The 24,061-nt window shown below is 43.5% G+C and overlaps 1 protein-coding gene across 1 annotated transcript in view; it reads left to right on the forward strand.

Moving 5' to 3' along the window:
- LOC144805479 (uncharacterized) overlaps positions 1-24,061 on the forward strand; it is a 102,595-nt gene that overhangs the window by 18,923 nt on the left and 59,611 nt on the right. Inside the window, 2 exon segments of the mRNA XM_078672027.1 lie at positions 419-498; positions 3,692-5,948. Of these exon segments, the coding sequence (XP_078528153.1) occupies positions 4,878-5,948 (1,071 nt within the window). The 5' untranslated portion in view covers positions 419-498; positions 3,692-4,877.

The following is a 24,061-nucleotide window of genomic DNA, read 5'->3' on the forward strand; positions in this document are numbered from 1 at the left end:
ACCCCTGCACTAGGGTCATGTTCGCGTAATACAAAACTATAAACATAAATAAATATAAATTTTTATATGAATTCCTCAGAGTTCTGAGCTGTTTTAGGTATGGTGACGGTGCTAGCCTCCATCGTCTCTCTGCAAATCGGAGTCTGCTTCTTTCTTCATTTTGGTGACCGTTCTACCACGGTTGTGTTAATTTGTTTTTGGTCCTTTTTTGTTGTTGGGGAGGTGGGGGCTACCGTCTCCATTTTGTCATTCATAGTTCTGTTGTAGTGTTCCATGAGTTTTTGAACATCGGAAATGCTTCCTTGGGGTTGAAGTTTTCTTTGGCATAGATCATACAGATCATCTCTATTCTTATTTCTAGTATCCCTGGCCCACCGTCTAAGTCTAACCTCTTATCTCGTTGCCTTTGCTTCAGGAGTTGAGATGTGGAATGAGATGCTGGGATGATCTGACCAATCGCATGCCGTTATGCATAGTGCTTCTGCTGTGGAGATAAAGGTTAGTGATGTTCCTTTGCCATGTGTTCGACCTGTGCATGTTTGTTTTTTTACAGAGTTTTATATGTCGCGAACTTTACCCAGATCGGGTATCAGAGCGCTTTACATAGCACCAGTTGCATTACATGAGGACCCATTTTTTTATTTTTCATTTTTATTAGGGACCGGGAGATTAAGTGATTTGCCTAGAATCACAGTATGTTCAGCTGCATGGCCAAGACTCGAACCCAGTTCCCCAGATTCAAGGTCGACCGCCCTAGCAGTAGGCCATTTTCTCTCCCCTGATTGCACCAGATTATGGTCTTTGAAAAAAGATTAATTACAGTCACATGTGAGTCCTCAATTTAGGTTGAAGTTACCTAGAAAGATTGTTTTCGGGTGACTTAAGGTCTGTACTGTGATTGTTAATTGCTCATGAGGGCCTGGTTGTCTCCAGGAGGGTGGTAGATAATGTGTAATTTGGTCAGGGAATAAATCCCCCTAACCCCGGAGGACTTCAACTCACAGGAGGATATCTTCTCCATTTGGAATCGTTTGATTTGTAAGGCTGATCTGTGAATGCATGCAACCCGCACGCCCCCAACTTGGTTTTACTGTGTGGTCCAGTCTAATGATGTTGTAGTTAGGTGGAACTAAGTTATCTAATAGTGGTGTGGAAGCGTTATTTAATCGGGTCACTGGTAGGATTGTTGTGTCTAGCAGGGATGTGGAATTCCTATAGGCCGACGCCCGGGGCATATTGTTTGAGGCCAAGGGCAACACGTTTTCATTTGTGTTTTGTCCTTGGGACAAGTAGGCCCAACTCCCTGCAGCACAAACCCGTTGGCTGCCAGTTTGCAGTACCACATTATAGATCAGGGAAGGGTACGGTCTGCAGTTAAGGTAATATTTTTGTCCATATATTAATGCTGTTCAAGCTTGTATTTATGGTTTATTAATTGAAAGCATTTATTATTAGGTTGAGAGTAAATGTTGTAAGCTCCGACTGCACTACTGACTGTGGTTCCACTATAGAAACATCTACACACGTTTTCAAAGTTTGGCAATATGAGGCTATGTATAATGTTCCCAGAATGCTCTTATTTGAAGCAAATATTTGCAGAAAATCGAAAGCAAGATTGATGATTCTGTTTTCAAAATAAAATGTTCATAAATGAATGAAAGCAAAAAAAAATTGCTTTAAAAAAATCGCTAAACCACTATAACATTTCACATACCATTTCTTTGCAGCTGCAGCATCATTCCGTAACGTGTTGATGCACACTAGTATTTCCCAATACTATTCATTATGGAAAATCAGTGTAACCAGTTTCCGTAAGATTATGGGAAACAAAAATAAACGAGCATCGGCAAAGCCAGTAGGTCTGAAATTGGTGGTCAGCCTTTTAGTTTTATCAATGTGCGAATTGTTTTGGCATGGTTTTTGTAAAACCTTATTGGTGAGAGAATTGCCAGGCCCTTACCATTAAACAAACATTGGCAAAAGCAACATGTGTTTTTGGTCTCAAATAGCATATTCTGCACAGTAGTTACTGGCATTGAGCAAAACTACTGTGTGTCCATATGCTCCTTGTGAAAGCAGAATGCTGTCACTCACAGTAAAGCCAGCCGATACAGAGAGAGAGACAACATTTTAATAAACGCAATACGTCATGGTCAACGCCAGACTAAATTAGAGAACCAATTAATAAAGAAAGTCTAAAAAGTGCACCCAGGGTATATGTCCTTGCATTAAGTGCAGCTATACCGCTTTCGTGAATTCTCAAGAATTTACAGATGTAGGACAAAAAATAGTACTCCTAAAAAATATTTATGAACTGCATTTTGGCATGAGCAAATATGCATGTGCATCTTTGCTCATGTGAACATCTGAGTGTTTGCAAGTTAACTTTCCCTCCAACCACTCTTTTTCCCAACTCTGGAAGAAGGTTTACGGCTGTCATAGTAAGGAGTAAATTTCCAACATTTCTCAGTATGAATACATTTCCAAAATTTCTCAGTATGGGAAAAGATCAGAGAAGAGTTGTTGAAAACCCTTAAAGTATGTAAGTTAGTAGGTTTGCACGGGCTCAAAATGTCATTCTAACCCTAGAACTATGGCTTACTACTACCTTCAGCCCCAGTATGTAGATCTGCGGAAACGTGGCAACATAAGCGGACTGCAAATATTCAAACACTACTATGGTATGAGCCCCTGGCATAATCAGAGAGGCTATATCAGAGCTCCTATATAAGGAGTTTGCAGCCATAATTTGTCGCCACACTACATGGCACTAAAAGGACAAGTAGATTTCTGGAGCATCCTGCCCCTTTGAAATGTAGATATTTTATTAAATTCCACACCCCTGGTCTAGATTATGTGACAGGATGGGGTCGGCTATGTCTTTGGCATATTTAGCTGCTGATTGCTGTTGTGCGGTAAGCTTTTCAGTGTCTTTTTAGGCTCTCTTTTTCTGTCTTGATTACCTGGGTTGAATGTGATCTGTCTTACTTTTGAGAGGTTTATAGTAGAAGCTATGATGATTCATTGCTCCAAAGACGTATTTATAGCTATTGTGTATATTTTATAAGTTGTTTCTGTGTGGTGAGGGTATGTTATGTAAGATTGGCAAAGGTCATCAATGTCCACCTTTAACATTTGGTTTGTTGTCCTGTTAAGGCGTATAGTTTTTTGGCAAAGGCATAGAGATCCATCTAGGTGTGCTTGTTACTACGTGTTTGTAGGGGGTTGGAGTTCTATGCGGTCTCCTAGTTTCCTGAGCCGTAGTAAGTCAACTGCCAGCTTAAGGTTGGCAATGATATTCCAAAATTCTTGTCTTATCTTTTCTATTGTTTGTGGTGCTGGGAAGGGGAGACTCTTTTGAGGGTGTGAGTGCTTGTTCTTTGAGATATTGCTTGTCTGGTTTGGTGAGTTGTGCGAAGAGGTATACCGCACAGTGAGTGGGAGGAAGTTTTGATCAGACACTTGAATAGCTAACTGATTATTACTGATGTGCACAAAACTGTTAATCAGAATTTCCATCTTTAGACCTCCTCAATCTAGTGTTCCAGTGTTCCCAAGCTTTCTATCTCAAGAATGCCTAGAGCCCTCTCATCCCTCGCCCAAAATGAACTCAGACTCTGGATTAGCTAATAAATGTTATTCCTTTGTTCCAGTTTGCATTATTTAACAATCTCTGGTTTTAAATCCACAGGTTATTGAAGAGTGGGCGTAGAAGACAAAATGGTGATCAGTATAATAGAAAACTATTAAAGGACTGATGGTAAAGAAATAAAGTTGCTTCAGAGCTCCAACAAGAGGAAAGTATCTATGAAAAAGATGTGGTGAGGAACTTGGATTAGAGTAAAATAAAGAATGTGAAAGCAGTTTCTATAAATAGATTTCCTGCTGCTCTAATGGTATATGAAGAATACCCTGGAGATGTTAACCCAGGGCAGGAAGACCATCTGTCTCAACCAGAGAGGACAAGCATCAGTCTAAAGCTCTATCCGATCCAAGAGAAGATCATACAGACAGAACTAGGGGGACTTGAAGAGTTTTTAACAGACCTCAGCAAAATGGAACACTTGAGCACCATATCCAGTGAATAGTCTTTAAATCAAAAACAAATATCTGTTCATCAATTATACAGTGTTAATGAAGCTGCTTAAAAGACCAGGTGGTCAGGTTAGGACTAAGATATCTGCTAGTTACGAACTAGCGATGTGGGACCAAAGGAAGGAGAATGAGGGAAAATAAAAGCACCTGTGTGACCAATGACCTATTGCTTGTAGTCAGGGTCCACATGTCCACTATCATCCTTGCCCATTAGATGTGACCTCAGGTACTTTTTACCGGGCAAGACCTGCAAAATCCTTAACATCCTCATTGTAGTCTTATATACAGACATAGGAGACATATGTAAGAAGGGTGACAAGAAACAATGTGCTGCTACCGATACATAAAAGTATTCTGAATGTTCATGCCAATACATTATGTGAATATGTACCTAGTTTTGAAATACTGAACACCAACCAAAGACCTAATCAGTGCTTCATTAACTCATAAACAAATATGTATCAGAAAAGGGTGAGAGAATCCACATAGATGTAATAAAGATGCAAAAATCCCATGAGAGGCTTCCCCATAAGTACCAGGGGCTGCTGATATTAAGGTTGTAGGGTGAATTAGGTTGCCTACAGAGGTTATAAACTGTGAACTCCACAGAGAAGTGATCTTTGGCTAAATAAGTGTCCAAGTGTTAAGTTGAACAAGTGCACCACATTTGAGTGGGTAATGCTAAACACATGCTGAATAAGATTTAGTCTTGTCTTCTGGTGTGTCTGCTAGAAAAATCTCAACTTGGAGATATTAACTTCAGAAAGAAATCTTATCTGATAATGGAATGTATACAAGATAAAACCGAACTTGGAGATATTAGCACCGAAAAGAAGTCTCGTACATACTCTGAATGTGAGAAGAGCTTTAGTTGTCGATCCAGTCTCAGTCAGCATGAGAAAATTCACACTGGGGAAAAACGTCATCCGTGCTCTGAATGCCAGAAACGCTTCACTCGCAAACACCATCTGACTCGACATGTGAGAACTCACACTGGGGAAAAACCTCATAAGTGCTCTGAATGCCACAAAAGTTTCCCGTGTAAATTCAGCCTTACTCAACATGAGAGAACGCACACTGGAGAGAAACCTTATCAGTGCCCTGAATGTCACAAAAGGTTCACTCAAAAAACCAATCTCAGTCGCCATGAGAGATCTCACACTGGACAGAAACCCTATCAGTGCTCTGAATGCCCAAATAGTTACCAATGTAAAACAGATCTCACTCAACATGAGAGAACACATACTGGGCAAAAATCTCATAAGTGCTCTGAATGCCAGAAAACCTTCAGTCGAAAAAAAGTTCTCACCCGGCATGAGTTAACCCATACTGGGCAGAAATCCCATCAGTGCTCTGAATGCCCCAAAAACTTTAGTCGTAAATACCTTCTCACTCAACATGAGAGAACCCACACTGGAGAAAAACCATATCACTGCTCTGAATGCCAGAAAAGATATTGGCTGAAAAGTGGTCTTAAAATCCATGAGAGAACTCACACTGGGGAGAAACCATATCAGTGCTCTGAATGCCGGGAAAGCTTCAGTTATAAACTCAGTCTAACTTTACATGAGAGAACTCACACTGGGGAGAAACCATATCAGTTCTCTGAATGTCACAAAAACTTTAGGGAAAGAGCTTGTCTCACTCACCATGAACAAACTCATACTGGGCAAAAACCTTATCAGTGCTCTGAATGCCTAACAACTTTCAGTTATAAAACCAGTCTTATTATACATCAGAGAACTCACACTGGGGAAAAACCTTATCAGTGCCTTGAATGCCAGAAAAGCTTCGGTGTGAAAAGTCACCTTACTGTTCATGAGAGAACACACAATGGGGGAAGAACCTCTTCAGTTCTTTGAATTCCAGAGAAGCTTTAGTTATACAATAATTCTCACTCCACATGTAAAAGCCAATACTAGCTAAAATAAATGTATGAGTGTTATGAAGGTATGTAAAGATTCAGTTGGAAGATCCATGTTATAAAGGAAAAGTGTTTATTAGTGTTCTGAATGCCAGAAAAGCTTTATTCATAAAATTAATTTCAATTAAAATGAAAGAACGCGTCCTGTGCCAAATCCCTGTAACTGTTCTGACTGTCAGAAACACTTGAGTTGTAGAATGGATGCCTTTCGACATGAGAGAGCCCACACTGAGTGAAAAACCTTAAAAATATACCCTTTGCCAGAAGCACTTGTCATATCCATTCCAGTGGTTGTAAACCACTTATACTAAGAGCAAAACTGGTTTACTTCCAATCTCAAAAAGCTGACGCTGATAATTCCTCAAGTAGGTTTTTGGTTCTACCAAGCACAGTCCACAGCCCCTCTTCTCAGGTTCATGGGTTACCTTTGCAACAGCTTTGAGAATGACTTGATGTTTTCCTTTTTTTCTTTTAAACATATCTTTATTGCACATTTTATAGCTTACGTTTTAACGTACCTCTCCAAGTAGACAGTCCGTTCTTAAGATTAATTCATGTCACGTCTTATACACTGATCAAACATTTATACATATATTCCTATCTTTCCCACGTAGAAGACACCTGCGGAAAAATTTACCCAACTGATTCCCATTCCCACATCTTATAGAGAATGGAAAGATGCTCTACTATCCCTCTTCAAGTGTAGCCACCCACCCGTCAGAGGTGCCCACACCTTTGACTCTTTCCTCCTAGCCCCCTCGCTTTTTTTTGCATATACTGCCACTTGGTTATGATAAATAGCCATTATACGACCGAGCCATTGTTGGACCGAAGGTGCAGAGAGGTCTTGCCATGCCGTAGCCAAGCTTAGCCGAAAATCCGTCATTACAATAAACACAGATGCCTGTTCTTGGCTAGGGATTGATTCATTACTAATTCCCAGTAATATAAGTTACGGGCTCTGTACTATACTTAGTCCCAGTCGTCCCTCCAGGAACTCAGTAATGTCCCCAATTAGGCCACCTAGGGCTGGGCAGGTTGCAACCAGTGTATCAAATGTGTGCCGTATGAATGGCATCGGGGACAGTGCTCGTTTCTGGTTCCACCCCATTTAGGTATTTTCCCCAGAGTGTCGTACAACTAGTAATATGTTTTAAAATGATGTACTAGCAGAAAGGCATACATTAAGATTGTCTGTGCCAGATTTCAGATAACCTTTGATCTTTTCAGTGAATTTCTAGTTGTTTTTAAAATAACTTACAGTAATATTTTATTACCATATGTAAAGCCAACCCCCCCCCCCATGTGGCCAATCTCCCCGAGCCTCATAAGACTCCATCACCCAAGGCATTTTTTTTTAAAGGAGAAAGGTGCCATGGGGCCCCCTCCCCGAACTAATCTAGGCCCTGTGGAGACCAAACCTGTGGCAAAAATGTAGAACAGAAGGGGAGTGGGGCCATGGGGCCTCTCCCTGAGCCTTAAGAAGACTACTACCTTTTATTCCCCACGAATCATGCAAAACACTAGTAACGGCACTGGCCTTGTCCAGGTTGGATTACAGCAATGCATTGTATGCTGGGATACAAATCCAACATGTGACAAAACTCTAGCGTCTACAGAACGAAGCAGCTAGGTTGGTGCTGGACATCCCCAGATCTGAGCCGGTTTCCCACAGACTAAGAGCCCTCCACTGGCTACCAATGGAGAAAAGGATATGGTTTAACTCAGTTTGCCTAGCCTATAAGGCCCTCCACGGTGTAGGACCACACTTTTTAAATCTCATCTGAAACGGTATGAGCCGGCCAGGAGCATGAGATCTGGTCAGGCAACATTGAGTCAGGTCCCTAAATTCAAGCAGGTCAGTTGGGGGGGGGGAAGCTTCCTGTTGCAGACTGCCAAGACCTAGAACCTTCTTCCTATTACAATAAAAAATAGCCCCTCGCTACTATCATTCAGGAAAGCTGTAAAAACCTGGCTTTTTACCTCCAAGTTAGAGCCTTACATCATCGGCAGTTCTGGTTTTCTACATCAACTTAGCGCCTAGATGCCCCTGGGCATTTGTGTGCTTTTCAAATCAATCAATCAATCAATTAAGGCCCTGGAGACCCCAACACCCAGGGCTGTGTTTTTTTAAGGGGAGTGGGACCCCTGTTTGTGCCTCATTAGGCCATGGGGACCCCATCCCCCAGGACCCCTTGTATTTGAAAGGGGAGTAGGTCTACATGGCCTGTCTCCCTGAGCCTTGTTCCCCCCGGGTACCTCATCCCCCAGGGCTGTGTGTGTGTGTGTATGTGTATATATATATATATATATATATATATATATATATATTCACTGAAAAAACATAGGTTTCTGGAGTTATAAAGTTAGGAATTAGCTTTTACAAAACCTTTGAAATTCACTCAAAAAACTATAAGTTTTAGTGGTGTTATAGTTAGCTGGACATTTTACTCATACAAAACCATTAAAATTGCTCCTATATAGTTAGTTGTACTAACTATATTTCTCGCACCCGCAATCCACTGCTGATGATGTCACATATTAGATCATTCATGACATGGTCAGTGACATCACTGATGACATCTCAAATGTCACGGGGTACGCGTACCGTGCGCGTACGGTACCCCGCGACTTTAAAAAAAAAAAAAAAAATGTTTTTGCATTGGGGGTCCTTGTGTGACCCCCTGAGCAGGCCTAGGGGGTCAGGGTGCTTCTACCCTGCCCCCTTTTTGAGTTCTACATGTTTGTTTTTCTGCTTTCCTGTGCCTCAGTCTACCAAGGCACAAGATGGCTGCCAACAGTTTCTGTTTTGGAGTGTTGACGGACATTGGCAGCCAATCAGAATGCAGCTCGTGCACTAGAGGTACGCGTACGGTGCGCGTACGGTAAGCGTACCGTAAGCGTACGGGTATACTCACGGGTAAGCTGCTATAGATATATATATATTTTTTTAACCTAAATTACTCAAAATCCACTGGAGCACATATCTTGAGACATAGCAAAGGCACATCGGGCTACCAGTCCCTACAATTTTGCCAAGTTTGGTGGAAAACCATTCAGCCGTTCGGGCTAAAAGTGAGTCCAACCGCCCTATGGAAATTAACATGGGGAAAACACGTTTTGGGACCCCCCCTTTTATCTCGGCCCCCGCTTAACGAATCCCCCCCAAACTTTCAGGGAAGGAGCGGAGCGGGCCATCTTCTTTGAGAAATTCACGAAGATTCGTCCACCGGCGCCAAAGTTATTCCCAATAGAATGTTGCGATTTCCCTATGGAAAACAATCCTAACTATATATACCTACTGGCTATCGCGAGTAGGTAATATATATATGTGTGTGTAATAAAAGGGGAGAGGGGCCACACTGCCCCCTCCCCGAGCATATTATAGCCCTGTAGACCTCTTCCACCAGGCCTTATATATTTTGAGTCAGAGGGGTGTGGCCCCCCACCCTGAGCCTTTTTAGGCCCTGGGGACCTCATCCCCAAGGGACATTTTTTTTTTAATGGGAGGGGGTGCCATAAGGCCCCCTCCCTGAGTATATTTTGGACCTGTAGACCCTATCCCGCAAGGCTACACTCTGAATCTGTTCACCTCAAATTTTTAGCACAGGATTAACATAGTGCCATCCAAGCCCTGTACATATATACATGTATATACACATAAATATATATGTACATACATCTCTATCTATCTATATATGTATATATATATATTTTTTCCAACAATTGGGCTCTGAAAGGGCACACAGCGCTCTCCCCCACCATGTTGTAATGCATTCCTGACTCATTCAATATCCACCATGTCCGACGAGTTTCAAGGCTGTTCCGCCCTTTACTCATGGACTCAGCACAGAGGGAAATGAAAACTCACTGCTGCTTACTTTCCGACCCTTTATTGAAGGACTGGAAAGGCTTCTGAAGGGAAATGCTTTCCTTTCGTTGAGGCACGCTCTGCCAAGGTGAACAGCAGCACGCAAACCTGACTTTCTTTCCTACTTAAGGATAATTGAAGCTGCAACCAACAGGGGGACTGAGCCTATCACTATGGCGATCACTTCACACCTCTTCTGGACCGCAATCACCAGCATGCTGCTGGTTGTCTTGAAATGTGCTACGCCCACTGTGGGCGTTCTTTCCTTCAAGAAAGGGTCAGAAAGTAAGCAGCTGTGAGTTTTCATATCCCTCTGTGCTGAGTCCATGAGTAAAGGGCGGAACAGCCTTGAAACGCGTCAGACATGGTGGAATGCGAGCGTCAGCAAGGCATTACAACCGGATGGTGGGGGAGAGCGTTGTGTGCCCTTTCAGAGCTCAAGGGCTCAATTGTTGGAACATATATATATATATGAATGATGTAATATGTGACATCATCAGCAGTGGATTGCGGGTGCGCGATATATAGTTAGTGCAACTAACTATATATGGAATTTCAATGGTTTTGTGTGAGTAAAATAAGGTTTTTTAAATGCTAATTCCTAACGATATATGGTCTATAACCTATGGTTTTTTCAGTGAATTTTCAAGGTTTTGTAAATGCTAATTCCTAACTATATATGGTCTATAACCTATGGTTTTTTCAGTGAATTTTCAAGGTTTTGTAAATGCTAATTCCTAACTATATATGGTCTATAACCTATGGTTTTTTCAGTGAATTTCAATGGTTTTTTAATAGCAAATATCATAAGCTGTCGAATGTCAAATACGTGCTAAGTAAAAACATTTTCGTGTTTATGCACACTGATCTGCTTTGAATGCTGCCCCCCCCCTCATTTCTATTAGGAGTACTCTCTCTTTGCAGATAGTGAAAGGTAGTTAACGCAGGCCTTTGCCCCCGTTGTAATACGTCGTGCCTGCTTCTCTCTCCATTTGATTGATTGTTATCCAAGCATTTACTGTTTTAGAATTGGTTCTCTTTGGTTCATTCTCTATTTACAAACAAACACAGAGTCGCAATACTCTGTTTAGTCTTTGCAGATAACGAAAAATCGTGTAAAAATCATAAGGAATCGAGCAAAATCAGTAGGCCACTAATGGGATCTCTTTTTGACCTCGCTAAAATAGAAACATTAGGAACAACCCCTCATGACAAATACGAAACTAGCGAGATGAACTAAACTCCACTCCATGATGGCTGCAATACAGCTCGACTCCGCCACCCACCCCGCCCAAAATAACGATAAAGAGCGGCTGCCATGATTGCTCGCGGAATGGTCACGACGGAGCTACGAAATGGTGGTGCTCTTATGCTAACCCCAGCTTCAGTCTGAAACATCCAGAAACACTGTAGACTACCAATTCGATCAGTTCCGGTAGCGCCCCAACGTAACCCGGTAGAGAAGAACTAGCCCTCCCCTCTTTGACTGATGGTTCTTGTTGCCTGTCCCTTCTGTTGTCATTTAACAGAACTATTTAGCCTGCTGAAAGGGGTTGTGTTCCAACCGCTGGTTGGTGGAGACATTTCGACTATATTCTGGACCTGCGTTGTCGCGTAATGCGTCATATGACGCGCCGCGTTAGCGCATCCGGAAGTGATCCGGGGCGCGACGCGCAGCGCGTAACGTAAGCATAACAGGTCATGTGACTTGTTAATAAAACTTTTCATTGGTTCATTTTACTTTTCTTATTCTAATGATGAAAGGCTTGGTCATATGACCGAAAAATTATGCTTTTTATTACTTCCGAACATTATTTTTTCTTAAACATATATGTTATAATGTTCCAGGCTAATGTACTTTCCCGGAAAATTTACAACTGTCCTGCAAGTAAAATATATTCTTTTTTCAAGAAAAAGGGCGTTTCTTCGTCCCATGACGGAGCCGTTGAGCAAAAGAGGGTCGACCTGCTGTCTTAGTCGCCGATACGCCTGAATATGAGATTCTTATCGATCACTTTATGTTGCAGGAGTAGAAAACACAACAGCCCTTGACCATTTATCTTTACTGCGTTCCTGCGTATTATACCTTTTACCCTTCATGTAATTGGTCTGCTTTATTTCACTTGCCTTTTACTGATTCTAAAACAGTGACTATTATTGAAAACTTTACCAATGTAAATACTACTACCATGTTTTCTTTTAAAAACCTTTATTGTGAAAATGTCAGTATACAAATACGGGCCTATAAACACGTGCGCCGGCCACGGAGCAAACTGTAATCGTATATGATGAGGACACATTTACACTGTAGAGGAACGTAACGGGCGGGCCATTAGGTTGCAAGAACTAAGGTGTCTAACAGTTGCGGAATCGGTGGACGTACATTTTATAATTAAAATACGACAGGGCCAGTTACAATAAAATTATCTAGATATACATTTGCGGGCAAGTACCATGGGTGACGTTAATTCGAACTTTCAATAGTACAGTAATCAATAACACATCACAACTTAATATCAATAGAGATGTCGAAATATTCAATCTATTCTCGTCCCCGCCCGCCATGTGCTTCAAAACTGCATACGTATCTCGTGATATCAAAGTTGTACAACAAGTACACAACAAGGAGTTACGAGTCCCATTTATTCCGGCGCCATTTTGGGCGAGGACGGGCAGGTCCAGGATATAGTCAAAATGTCTCTACCAACCATCGACTATGATGATGTTCATATGCTGTATTTATTAGAGTAACACTCATCTGTCCACATGAAATTAATTTGCCACAATCTAAACATGTCATTTTAATCTTTCCAAAGTTCTTCTAAATATTTGGGACCGTTTCCCTTGCCTCTGATGCTGTCAGTGCCACTTCTTTGACGAATGTACTGGCAGGTCGGGGGTTCTTCTCCAAATCTCTCTTTTATGCAGCACTATAATTAATCGGTGCCACCTCTCCATATGACGATGCATGGTATAGTTACCATAACTATATTTTTTTTCGGTTCCTCTGGAGAGTACATCGTGGCAGATGAAGCGTGTAACGTACCGGGCATTTACCTTTTTTTGCATATAGAGGAAAGGAAAAAAAATTCAAGCGTCCGCGTTCTAAGGTGTCCCAGGGCCATTTTAGTGGACCAGGCCCAAATCCAAAGAACAGGCCGCCATTTTGAGAGTCCTGTTGCAGCCGCCTGTCGCTGTAGCATCAAGAGCGGCCGAAACTCAGCTGAATGGCAACTGAAACGGTAAAGGGGCGCCCCACTACAGCAGACGAGCCTCCACCTGGGAAGGCCCGTTCACGCCGCCTCCCCCCCCCTTCGGACACCCCACGCCGTTATTCGGAGCAGTATTGTAGGATGGCCACACCAGTGCAGCAACTTGCTAGACACCACCTCGGTGGTAACCAAATCTCAGCGCCTAGTGGTGTCTTCTAGTCAGAAAATATTGTTGCGCTGCCTTTGGTCCCATTCGCACATCGGTCCGCTACTGACGCCACCTCACAGGCCAACGGGGCGCCCCACGCCGACTTTCAGCATTGTAGGATGGCCACACCAGTACGGCAACTTGCTAGACACCACCTCGGTGCCATCCGGATCTTGGCATCTCAGCGCCTTGTGGTGTCTTCTATTCAGAAAATATTGTTGCGCTGCCTTTGGCCCCATTCGCACATCGGTCCGCTACTGACGCCATCTCACAGGCCAACGGGGCGCCCCACGCCGACTTTTACCATTGTAGGATGGCCACACCAGTGCGGCAACTTACTAGACACCACCTCGGTGCCATCCGGATCTTGGCATCTCAGCGCCTTGTGGTGTCTTCTATTCCGAAAATATTGTTGCGCTGCCTTTGGCCCCATTCGCACATCGGTCCGCTACTGACGCCATCTCACAGGCCAACGGGGCGCCCCACGCCGACTTTCAGCATTGTAGGATGGCCACACCAGTGCGGCAACTTACTAGACACCACCTCGGTGCCATCCGGATCTTGGCATCTCAGCGCCTTGTGGTGTCTTCTATTCCGAAAATATTGTTGCGCTGCCTTTGGCCCCATTCGCACATCGGTCCGCTACTGACGCCATCTCACAGGCCAACGGGGCGCTCCACGCCGACTTTCAGCATTGTAGGATGGCCACACCAGTGCGGCAACTTACTAGACACCACCTCGGTGCCATCCGGATCTTGGCATCTCAGCGCCTAGTGGTGTCTTCTATTCAGGAAATATTGTTGCGCTGCCTTTGGCCCTATTCGCACATCGGTCCGCTACTGACGCCGCCTCACGTGCCAACGTATTTTCTCCGCATTTTATACCCTATGCCGCATAACAGGTCATGTGACTTGTTTATAAAACTTTTCATTGGTTCATTTTACTTTAGGTTTCCTGATGGAAGGCTTGATCATATGACCTAAAAACAACACTTCATTGGATGAAAACTTTTTTTTTCCCCAAACGATGAAAGCCCCACCTTGTTTCTGGATGTTTCAGACTGAAGCTGGCGTCAACATGAAAGCACCACCATCTCGTGGCTCCGTCGTGGTCATTCCGCGAGCAATCATGGCAGCCGCTCCCCACCAGAAGCCTGCAGGAGTCGGGGGCCCCCCAAAACTTTTGTTGAATCCTCAAGGCGGAGGGGACGCTTTCGAGAATGGGGTCCAAGACCTAGCAGACAAACGTGCGATTTCCAAGGTGTCCCAGGGCCATTTCAGTGGACCAGGCCCAAAAAGGAAAGAGCCTGCCGCCATTTTGAGAGTCCTGTGACAGCCGCCTATCGCTGCACCGCAAGAGTGGGCGCAACTCAGCTGAATTGCGGCTTTTGACACAGTGGACCAAAAGCGGACGAAATGGCAACTGAAACGGTAAAGGGGCGCCCCACTACAGCAGACGAAACTCCACCTGGAGAGGCCCGTTCACGCCGCCTCCCCCCCCCGGGGCGCCCCACGCCGTTATTCGGAGGGCGGCAACTTACTGGACATCGCCTTGGTGCCATCGTTCTGCTGTCTTGGAACTATTCGCACAACAGTTTGCTACTGATGACCCACCCCCCGCGACGCCCCACGCCGGATACCGAAATCAGTGCGGCACCCAGGCAACATCACCTGGGTGCCGCCCAGAAATCTGGACGTTGTGCTGCGTTGGGACTATTCGCACAGCCGACCGCTACTTCGTTGTTTTTGCCTAAAAAAATTTAAATGTTTTTACTGTTTTTGTTTTGTTGTATATATTTATAAGTTATTAAAGTTTTATAATCTTACTACTTTGTTGGAGTGCTATATATTTTTAATGTGACACATAATTGTAAAAACTTTGATGTACAAAGAGTCATCCCTGGAATCTTCCGCTTCAGGCTCGGTCCCCTCCCCAATCACAATACAGGATGGTTTTCAGATAGTAGGAACGCGTGTGCTGTGACGGATCTCATCGAGTGTGGGCCTTGATCTACTATAACTCCTTTGAAGAGGGGTGATTCTTTACAGCTGGGGCCATAAACTACATCTGCAGGGCTAGCTGATAGCCTAGGACCAGCCTGGACAATCGGACACAGAGGAAAAGGAGTGTCAGAGGGTGCGGTAGTGAATAGGGCGAAAGGGAGGTGTCGGGCGGGCACAGGGTGTGATTCACAGGGAAGAGCAGCGCAGATGGGGGGAGGTTTATTACCCATGCATAAGACAGAGAGCGGGGGTGACCAGTGCCTGGGGGAGATGCTTGCGAGGGTGGGGAGCCATGCTAAGGATCGACAGCGTGCAGAGAGTGGGTCTGGTCAAGGCATCTAAAATGGCTGCCGTGCACGACAAAAGTGTGGCATTTGAAAAAAGGCAAGATGGCGCAGACAATGTTTTTCAATACTTCCTGATTTCCTTCGAATCGAACGTTAACAGACGTTCGGGCATATTACCAAAGTTAAGCGATATTTATCCCTAACGATGCTTAGCAACGAATTTTTTACCGCTAAGCATCGTCAGAAATTATCGCAGATAAACCTTCCTATTATCAAGGTTTATTGCAAATGCGATGAAAAACGACCGCAATGCATTAATATCGCTGAAAAGTCAGCGATATTCATGCATTACCGAGCTAATGCTCTTAGCCATGTTATCCACCTCCCATTGGATAACATGGCTAAGAACTGCTCAGGGCAGGTGTTACTTTTTGGAGATATTCGCGCTTAGCGCGAATATCTCCAAAAGTTGCTAATTGGAGATAGCGATGTTAGCGACTGTTTCCAGTCGCTAACATCTTGGCATGCCCACTTTGCATGTAATTAGTGATAAATATCACTGACATGCAAAGTGGAGCCCAAGATGGTCGCTATCTCCTACTAGCGGTCGCTAACTGGTGTTAGCAACAGCTAGGTAATAGGGAGATAATTTTATCTCCGCGAAGCGGAGCGCTGTTACAGATATATATCTTTTTTTGAACGTTAATTTCTCAAAATCCACTGGAGCACATATATTGAGACCTAGCAAAGGCACATCGGGCTACCAGTCCCTACAATTTTGCCAAGTTTCGTACAAATCCATTCAGCCGCTCGATTATTATTATTTTTTATTTTTTTTGCCCCGCGGGGCCCTTTTAAAACCTCCACATACTATGCCCCCTTATGGTCATTTGACTCGACAAAAAAGCATTGGCAAAGCCACTAGGATGGTAGCCAATCCCAGATCTACTGGCTTTGTAAATTCAACTGGCTAGTCCTACTGTTTCAGAGCACACAGAATTATCACATTCACATCCTAATAGCCCCCCTTCCCTATTATCCCCGCCTTGCCATGGACTGACTTCGTGCAGGCCATATGAAGACATTTGAAGGATCACAGTCTACCTATCATGTGCATATCGTGTCAGTGAGCTGAACTCTACCTATGTGCTGACGTGAGGGATGTGCACATAATATCGCATATCATTCTATGTGCTGCCCCTGCCATACACACATGAGAATGAGGGGCTAGAATTAAATATTTTGGATCCAACGCACACTGTTTGTCTTCTTTTAGTTTCAAGAAAATAGCCAAGCAAAACCACTGACTTCCATGTTTCAAACTATCACTGACAATCAACCACAACACCACTCTTCACTGCCCTATACAAGTCCGTCCATCCACAATTCCAACCCTATTTGTATAGGCATATTCTGAATATCCAACCAACATGCGTGCCCAGCTAATAGAATAATTTCACATGCACACAACGAAGTGCACCTTCCTTTTATGACTGGTCCTCGAGCAATCCAGAGCTGCAAGCGGTGGTGCACACTTCCACAGCTCAGGTAGTGTTGATGGGCACTCCGAAAGCACAGTACAGCAGCAGCTCCCACCTTTTTCATATTTCATTCACACGCATGCAATACAATACGACAAAGCAGTGTTGGCCATCTGCTCGAAAGAAATTTCTTGACAAGGTTAGTGTTGCGACATTAAAGGTGCTATTTTTGGTTGGCGAGGGAGGGAGATGGTTTTAATTGGTTTAATTATCCAGGGCCTCAGGCCCCACTATGCTGCCCTGGGTACCACTTTCATTCGTTTTTTATCCACTGGACTTGGTTACAAACCAGAGAAACTTAAAAAAAAAAAAAAAACATAATTGTGAATCTACAGGTTGCGCTGTAATCGACACGAGACCTAAAAATCCTGGTTCAGAAAAGGACATACACAGTTGGTTTTCGTTGCTGATACTGCGCCCATTGTGTGAGCGGGATGGGGAGGTGTGTGATTAAATCATACGTCCCCGAAAAGATCATCAGGGGCGTGTTCCATGGAATCACCTTTCACACCTCATTTCTTTGTTAAAAGAGCCTTTTGTGTGTTATTAATTACTGCAAGTTGTTACTGCAGGGACCCCTAGTGACCTCTGAGGATGAAAATATGATTAATGACAGGCTGCAGGGAGGCTAATTAATGAAGAGCAGCCGAGTGCGCCGCGGACTCCAGATATTAATGCCGCCGGCCTCCAGGACACCTCGGCCGGAGCAGGGCTAGGGGGTGGGGTGCAGAGAGCGTTAATAATCGTTTGATGCTTTTTATTCTGAGAAAAACGCTTCCTTTTTATGGAACATTTCGGCAGAGTGGTCTCTGGAGCTAGAGCCATGCACTTGGTGCCTTGGCTACGGTAGTCCCTGTGCGTTTCTTTCTAAAGTACACTGTACATCAGGTCTGTGCATGTATGCAGAAACTACGGGTGGACTCCCGTTATTCAGACTTGCTTCCCCCAAAGACAGAACAAAAGTCCTAAAAAAGAAGTGGGGGGGACGCTGATGTCATATCAGGAAGTGACGTCACGAAAGGTGGCTTGCACCATCAGACTCATTGCCTCCCCTCGCTCACTCCTCAGATGCAATTGCATCAGAGAAACCAGGGCGTGAGCAGCGTTCTAAATGAGCTCCGATCTCGCCCCAGAGAGGCCAAAGAGTGAATGTGTGGCTCCATTTGCTCCAGTAATCGAGCCCCTAGTAAAATAAGTAGGGGGATGCCGTCCACCCGTGTGGTACCCCGACTCGAGCCCTGCCCAAAATAACCCCAAACACCTCTGCAAGTTGTTCCATGTGGAGACATGTGTTAAGTAAAACCCCTTCCCACCTTACACTCATCCTCTGGGAAAGGTTCTGGTTGCCACAGCGGAGATGTGGGTTGGGTGGAGGGAGTTCCTCTCTCTGAGATAAGCTGGCCCAGATTGCTTCCACACATCATTTACCACCTCTTTGGCTGCCTGTTGATTAACAGAGAGGGAGCCAGTCCCGTCAGCCCTTCGCCAGAATGGCTGTATCCACCGATATAGTATTTACAATTAACGCAACCAAATATTTAAAGTAAAACTATAAATAGACCGGGCAAGCTTGGGGTGGAGAGGGGTGCGACAAAGCCAAACATAACACAGCACTGGAAAGGCAGTGCAGGACACATGGCATGGAATAAATCAAACGACCACCCAGCGGCGCAATTCTTCTCAAGGAGAGGTTAAATAAGGCCGTCCATATATTAAACTTTAGCAGTGATCACATGTGAACGCTATAATTAGAAAATGCGACGTTACAAATGGAAATGTAATAACAGAAAGAGCACTCACAAGCTCGTACATTTACAGCTTAATGTCAAAGTTTAGGAGGAAAAGCTACACACCAGTCACAAAAATAACATTTGTAGAATCTGCCTGAAATGCGACTTATCAAGATCACAAATAAGGAATAAAACGGGGAGTAACATTTTTAAAAGGATTGGGTCCGTCCTTACCTGCACCAATCATGCCAATCAGAAGTGAAAAAGTCAGCCAAAGAGCCATTATATTCCTCACTTATGGAGCTGCTCAACCACAACAAACAGAAGCAGATTTGCAAACAATCTGCCTGTGATATTAATTCCTTCACAGAGCAGAGACAGCCTATCATGGAGAGCAGTGCAGGCGGTGGATCCAAACAAGGTCCCGGTGTTGGCAGCACGGTGGTCAGCCTCGCCGAGGGATGGAGCAGGGACATGCGGGTACTAGTCCGGCTGTATATGAATTCACTGGGCCGAAGCAGGCCACCGTATATCCTAGCTGCCGCCTCTAGACCCACCCAGAGACCCGACTCATGGCTGCAACAACAATGGAGCAAACTTTCCCAGCCGCTGCCAGCCCAGGCAAAGAGCAGCCGGCACTCGCAGAGGAACAAATGTGGTGCTGCGACTACTAGTCAAACAAGCATTAGATGAGTTATTTATTTTTTACTTTTGCCCGTACCGTAAATTAAAATATCTACCGTAGTGTCATGTAAGGTACATTTTGCTAAATAAAACGCCCTTCGAATGTTCCAAAACGGTAGCGAATTAGGCTATGTATACAGTTGCTTCTGTTCTATCCTCTTTCTGCTTCACATAGAGTGTAATCACGCAACTAAAACAGTCAAGTAGGATTAATCCCACAATAAAGTGTATCGATACAAAAAACTACATTTCCCGGATTTCTCTAGTTTCGTTGTCCATGCACGCTTCCCCAGCTCACGGGGAGGGCGGGACGGCAGAATGTATCCGAGTCGTGATTGGTCCACTGCTGTTTACACCTCGCTTCCATTGGCAGCAGCTGCCTGACGCCCCTCTGGGTAGGCTGCACCGGAAGATTTGGCCGTGGGAGTGGAAGAGACCCGTGTGTGTCAGGCTGGGCACTTGTACCTATGGAGGACGCTGAGGGGGCTGTGGCAGGGGTGCAGGTCGGAGACTTTCATGGTGACGAGGAGATCCTCGAGGTGTTGGAGCTCAATGACTATGACCCGGACCCGGGTACTGAGGGGGCGCAGTGGGGTCAGGGGTACAAGATGTGCTGTCTGGACTCACAATTTCAAAGTTTGGCTTTTTCGAAAGTAGGAATGAAGCGGCGGGGGGGTCTCTATGTGTGTGCGTGTGTGTATGCGTGGCGGCGGTTCTGTATGTGTGTGTGAGTGTGTGTATGCGCGGCGGCGGGGGGGTGTTCTGTATGTGTATGTGTGTGCATGTGTGTCTGCTTCCAAGGAGCCATGGGAGACAGGAAGCGCGCGTGACCTGATCCGTTTACGCGCGCGCGCACATCACTTGTCGCCTGTTTCCCTTGACTCCTTGAAAGCAGAAATTATTGCAATAGAGTTTCGCATCGACGATCGCTTCGCGATCGGTTCGCAGTGCAAAACCTAAAAAGGAGGTAGAGGGTTTAGACAAAGACCCAAGTGCAAGAGGTCAGATTAGTGTGTGGGACATAGGGGAGGGGGAGAGGGATTGAAAAACCAGAGTGAAAGGGAAAAGCGGGAAAGCAGAAAGAGAGAAATAGAGAGAAGAGAGAGACAAAAAGAAGGGCAGAGCACAGAGTGTTTAGAGGTGAAAATACGTTCCCAAATCAGTGAGGATGGTTATATGTGCAAGTAAGGAAAGGGTGTGGACAAGAAAGTGGGTGTAACATGGTTAAATGTCAACATAAAAAAAACAAAATCCATAAGGAACTTATCAAGTAATATGGTGGTCATTGGTATAAGGTGCATTGCCCCAAGGTGCACGTTAAGTGCATCCTCTAATAGGTCACCTTTTATGCTACATAATAGGGGAAAATACCTATATCTTCAGCGCTGTTTGACAAATCATCATGAAATTTTCCCAAAAAATTGCTCCTGTAAATCTTGTTGTGCATGGTAAGTTTCGGGCATTCAGTCAAGTGGGGGCCGAGAAAAAGGGGCAGGGTCAAAAAAGTGTGTTTCCCGTGTTAGTTCCCATATGACCTTTACTCGAAGCTGCAACCCACAGCACTGGATGGAGTTGCACCAAATTTGGTAGAAAGGAAGATTTAGTTTCTCAGATCACACTTTCAGTTATTTGGTGTAAATCCATTCAGTAGTTGTTGAAAAACGTAAGAAAATAAAGTTATTAATATCTATGGCTGCAGAGATTTCACGAAAAATAAAAAGCTTGTGCAGGGAAATGCAGCACTCTGATTGGCTGCCAGCACTCCAGCCAGGAGGTTTTGGCAGCTATGTTGGGACTCTGCTTTAGCTGAGTCCAACAAAAAAAGGAAAGAGAAAAGGGGGCAGGGTAGGGCCACCCTGACCCCAAAACCTTGGTCTTGGGGCTCCCCCTGGGTCCCTGCCAGGCTAAAAAGATTTTTTTTATTATTTAAAAAAAGAAAACAGTTGCTGCGAAAATGCAATAATTGTGAATACAAAGGACAAATAAAACAAAAACAGGTACAGGCTCTCAAGCTTGTTTTTTAATGACCCCGGCAGACTAGGTCCTGAGAAAATAATATAAAAATAGGAGGAGGCGCACAGAAACCCCTTCTTTAGGCTTATAAAAACTCGGGGACTGCCACCTCCTCAGGGCAGTGCTTTGAATTTATGCAGGGGGTGTCTGCATAGCTTCTCACAGGACCACTATCTCCTTGGCTAATTTAAGAATGAAGTGGGGGGGCACAGGGACCCCCCCCCCCCACCCTGGATGGCCACCAGCGGATACAAAAACCTTATAGTTAAGAATTAACATTAAAAAACCTTAGAAATTCACTGACAAAAACAAAGGTTACAGAGATGATATAGTTAGAAATAAAATTTTAAAGAACCCTTACAAATTCACTGAATAAAACAGGCTACAGGGATAATATAGATAGGAAATAGATTTTAAAATCTTTGAAATTCACTAAAAAAAACGAAAGTTACAGGGAAGTTATAGTTAGGCAATAGGGTTAAAAAACCGTAGAGATTCCCTAAAAAAAACCCTGAAGGTCACAGGAACGTTATAGTTAGGCTCACGTTTTACACATACAAAACCAGAGAAATTTAGCAGTTATAGTTAGCTGAGTTTACTATAACTTACGCCCCCACAATGCACTGCTTATGACCTTACATATTACATCACTCAAGACCTGGTCAATGACATCACTGATGAATTCTCAATGAGTGTGTGAATGGAGACGCCTCTGGTCCACCTCCAAGCTTGCCCAATATGTCGTAAGTGTAAAGGATGTTATGAAGGTGACCATTTTAGTATCTTCCCTTGGTTTATGAATTTGAAGTCTAAACTGTACTCCCGCTATATGGGTGCTTCATACCAAAGCTTTATGTCGCCATGTCACCTGCATTTTATTGAAGTGTATTGTTATCTTGCACTTTCTTAGCTCCCCTGTTAACAGCTAGTTACAGTGACATTTCCTTTTATAAATATTTAGGTATCATTTTACAACTTTAAGATAATTTATGAATTCAACATGAATTAATCTAGTCCCTTTTTATATAACGTTTGTATAAACACATCTACTTTTATTTCTGGACTCATTCTATTTTTGATCTTTTTGAGAATGTATTGCTAATTGTATGCATTTTATAGTGTTTGTACTTTTTATGGCCCTGGCTGCCAAAATAAAGTGATCTTACTTACTGAGTGTGTGAATTTGTTATTGAATGGATTGGTGTATTTTTGGTTGCTTCAGTGTATAAATCAGTGAGTCTCAGAGGTGTGTGTGAGTGGGTGAATATGTAAGTGAATGCATCAGTGTGTTCATGGGCGTGTCAGTGTATGCTTCAATGAGTACTTGGGTGTGCCTGTGTATGCATCAGTGTTTAACTAGGTGTATTAGTGTATACATTAGTGTGTGCCTGGGAAGGGGAAAGTCTTAAGGTTTTTGAAAACTACAATTACAAAGTCCAGTAAATACTACAAAAATAATAATGTTAAAGGAGTGACAATCATGGAAAAGTTAGGAAACAATGCAGTAAACAGAATTGAAAAATAGATAACAAGCGAGTACCAATCATAACAAAATATAGACAACCATTGTAAATGTATTTCAACAAAACAGTTAAACAACATTCATATTTTACATAGCTATTACAACTCCTTATAATTACATATACCTATTTTACAATTATCATAACTCTATTATAACATAATTTAAACTTTTTCAATGTAACTTTTCAGTTTTCTGGGGAAGTGAGCTGTGCAGCGTAATACATGGAGTCAGTCAATAATGAAAACTAAAAGCTTCAGTTCTATTGGGTCCTCTTTAACCACACCCACATTTTGAGAAAACCACACCCGAAACAATGAGTTTGAGGAACTGTTTTTTGTACCTTCAGGAGATAACAAAGATACTGCCTGATACGTTAATTATCACCTGTGTACTAAAAAGCTTTCCAGAGGTATCCTTAATGAGGAAGCACACCAAGAGCAACATGACCATGCATATTTAAAAATCCTAAAGCAGAAAGCAACATCTACTGATGTAAGAGAATCATCATCTATGCCCAACCAACCTTTTGCAAATATCACCATTGCAACAACTTGCATAGAGTTTTAAGAAATATTTGTTCACTGTTCTAAATGTTAACATCTTGTTTTGAAAGAAAACAATCACCGTATCACCATTTTGGAGAAGATAAATGGACACTTGTTCATTTTTGTTTATTTTATTTTGTTATAAAAGCACAAGGAGATGTGCCAATGTTATATTTTTTCAAGACACAGTAATTTCCTCAAGTGACAGAGAAGCAGGAAGATGTACCATCAGCCAACCATCTCTGAAAGTTAAAACTTCACCAACCAGCATCGGTGTTTAAATAGTGGTTGTCCCAAGAAGTCATTTGAAAATATGGGGCCATTATTTTCTTGTTGCATAAATATCTCTTTTGTTAATTTCCGCCTTTTTTGTTACTTTGCTTTCTTAGAACATTTCCTACTTTGTGAAACATGTACTCCTATTTT

This window comes from Lissotriton helveticus, chromosome 1_2 (assembly GCF_964261635.1).
Source record: "Lissotriton helveticus chromosome 1_2, aLisHel1.1, whole genome shotgun sequence".
Lineage (NCBI taxonomy): Eukaryota > Metazoa > Chordata > Amphibia > Caudata > Salamandridae > Lissotriton > Lissotriton helveticus.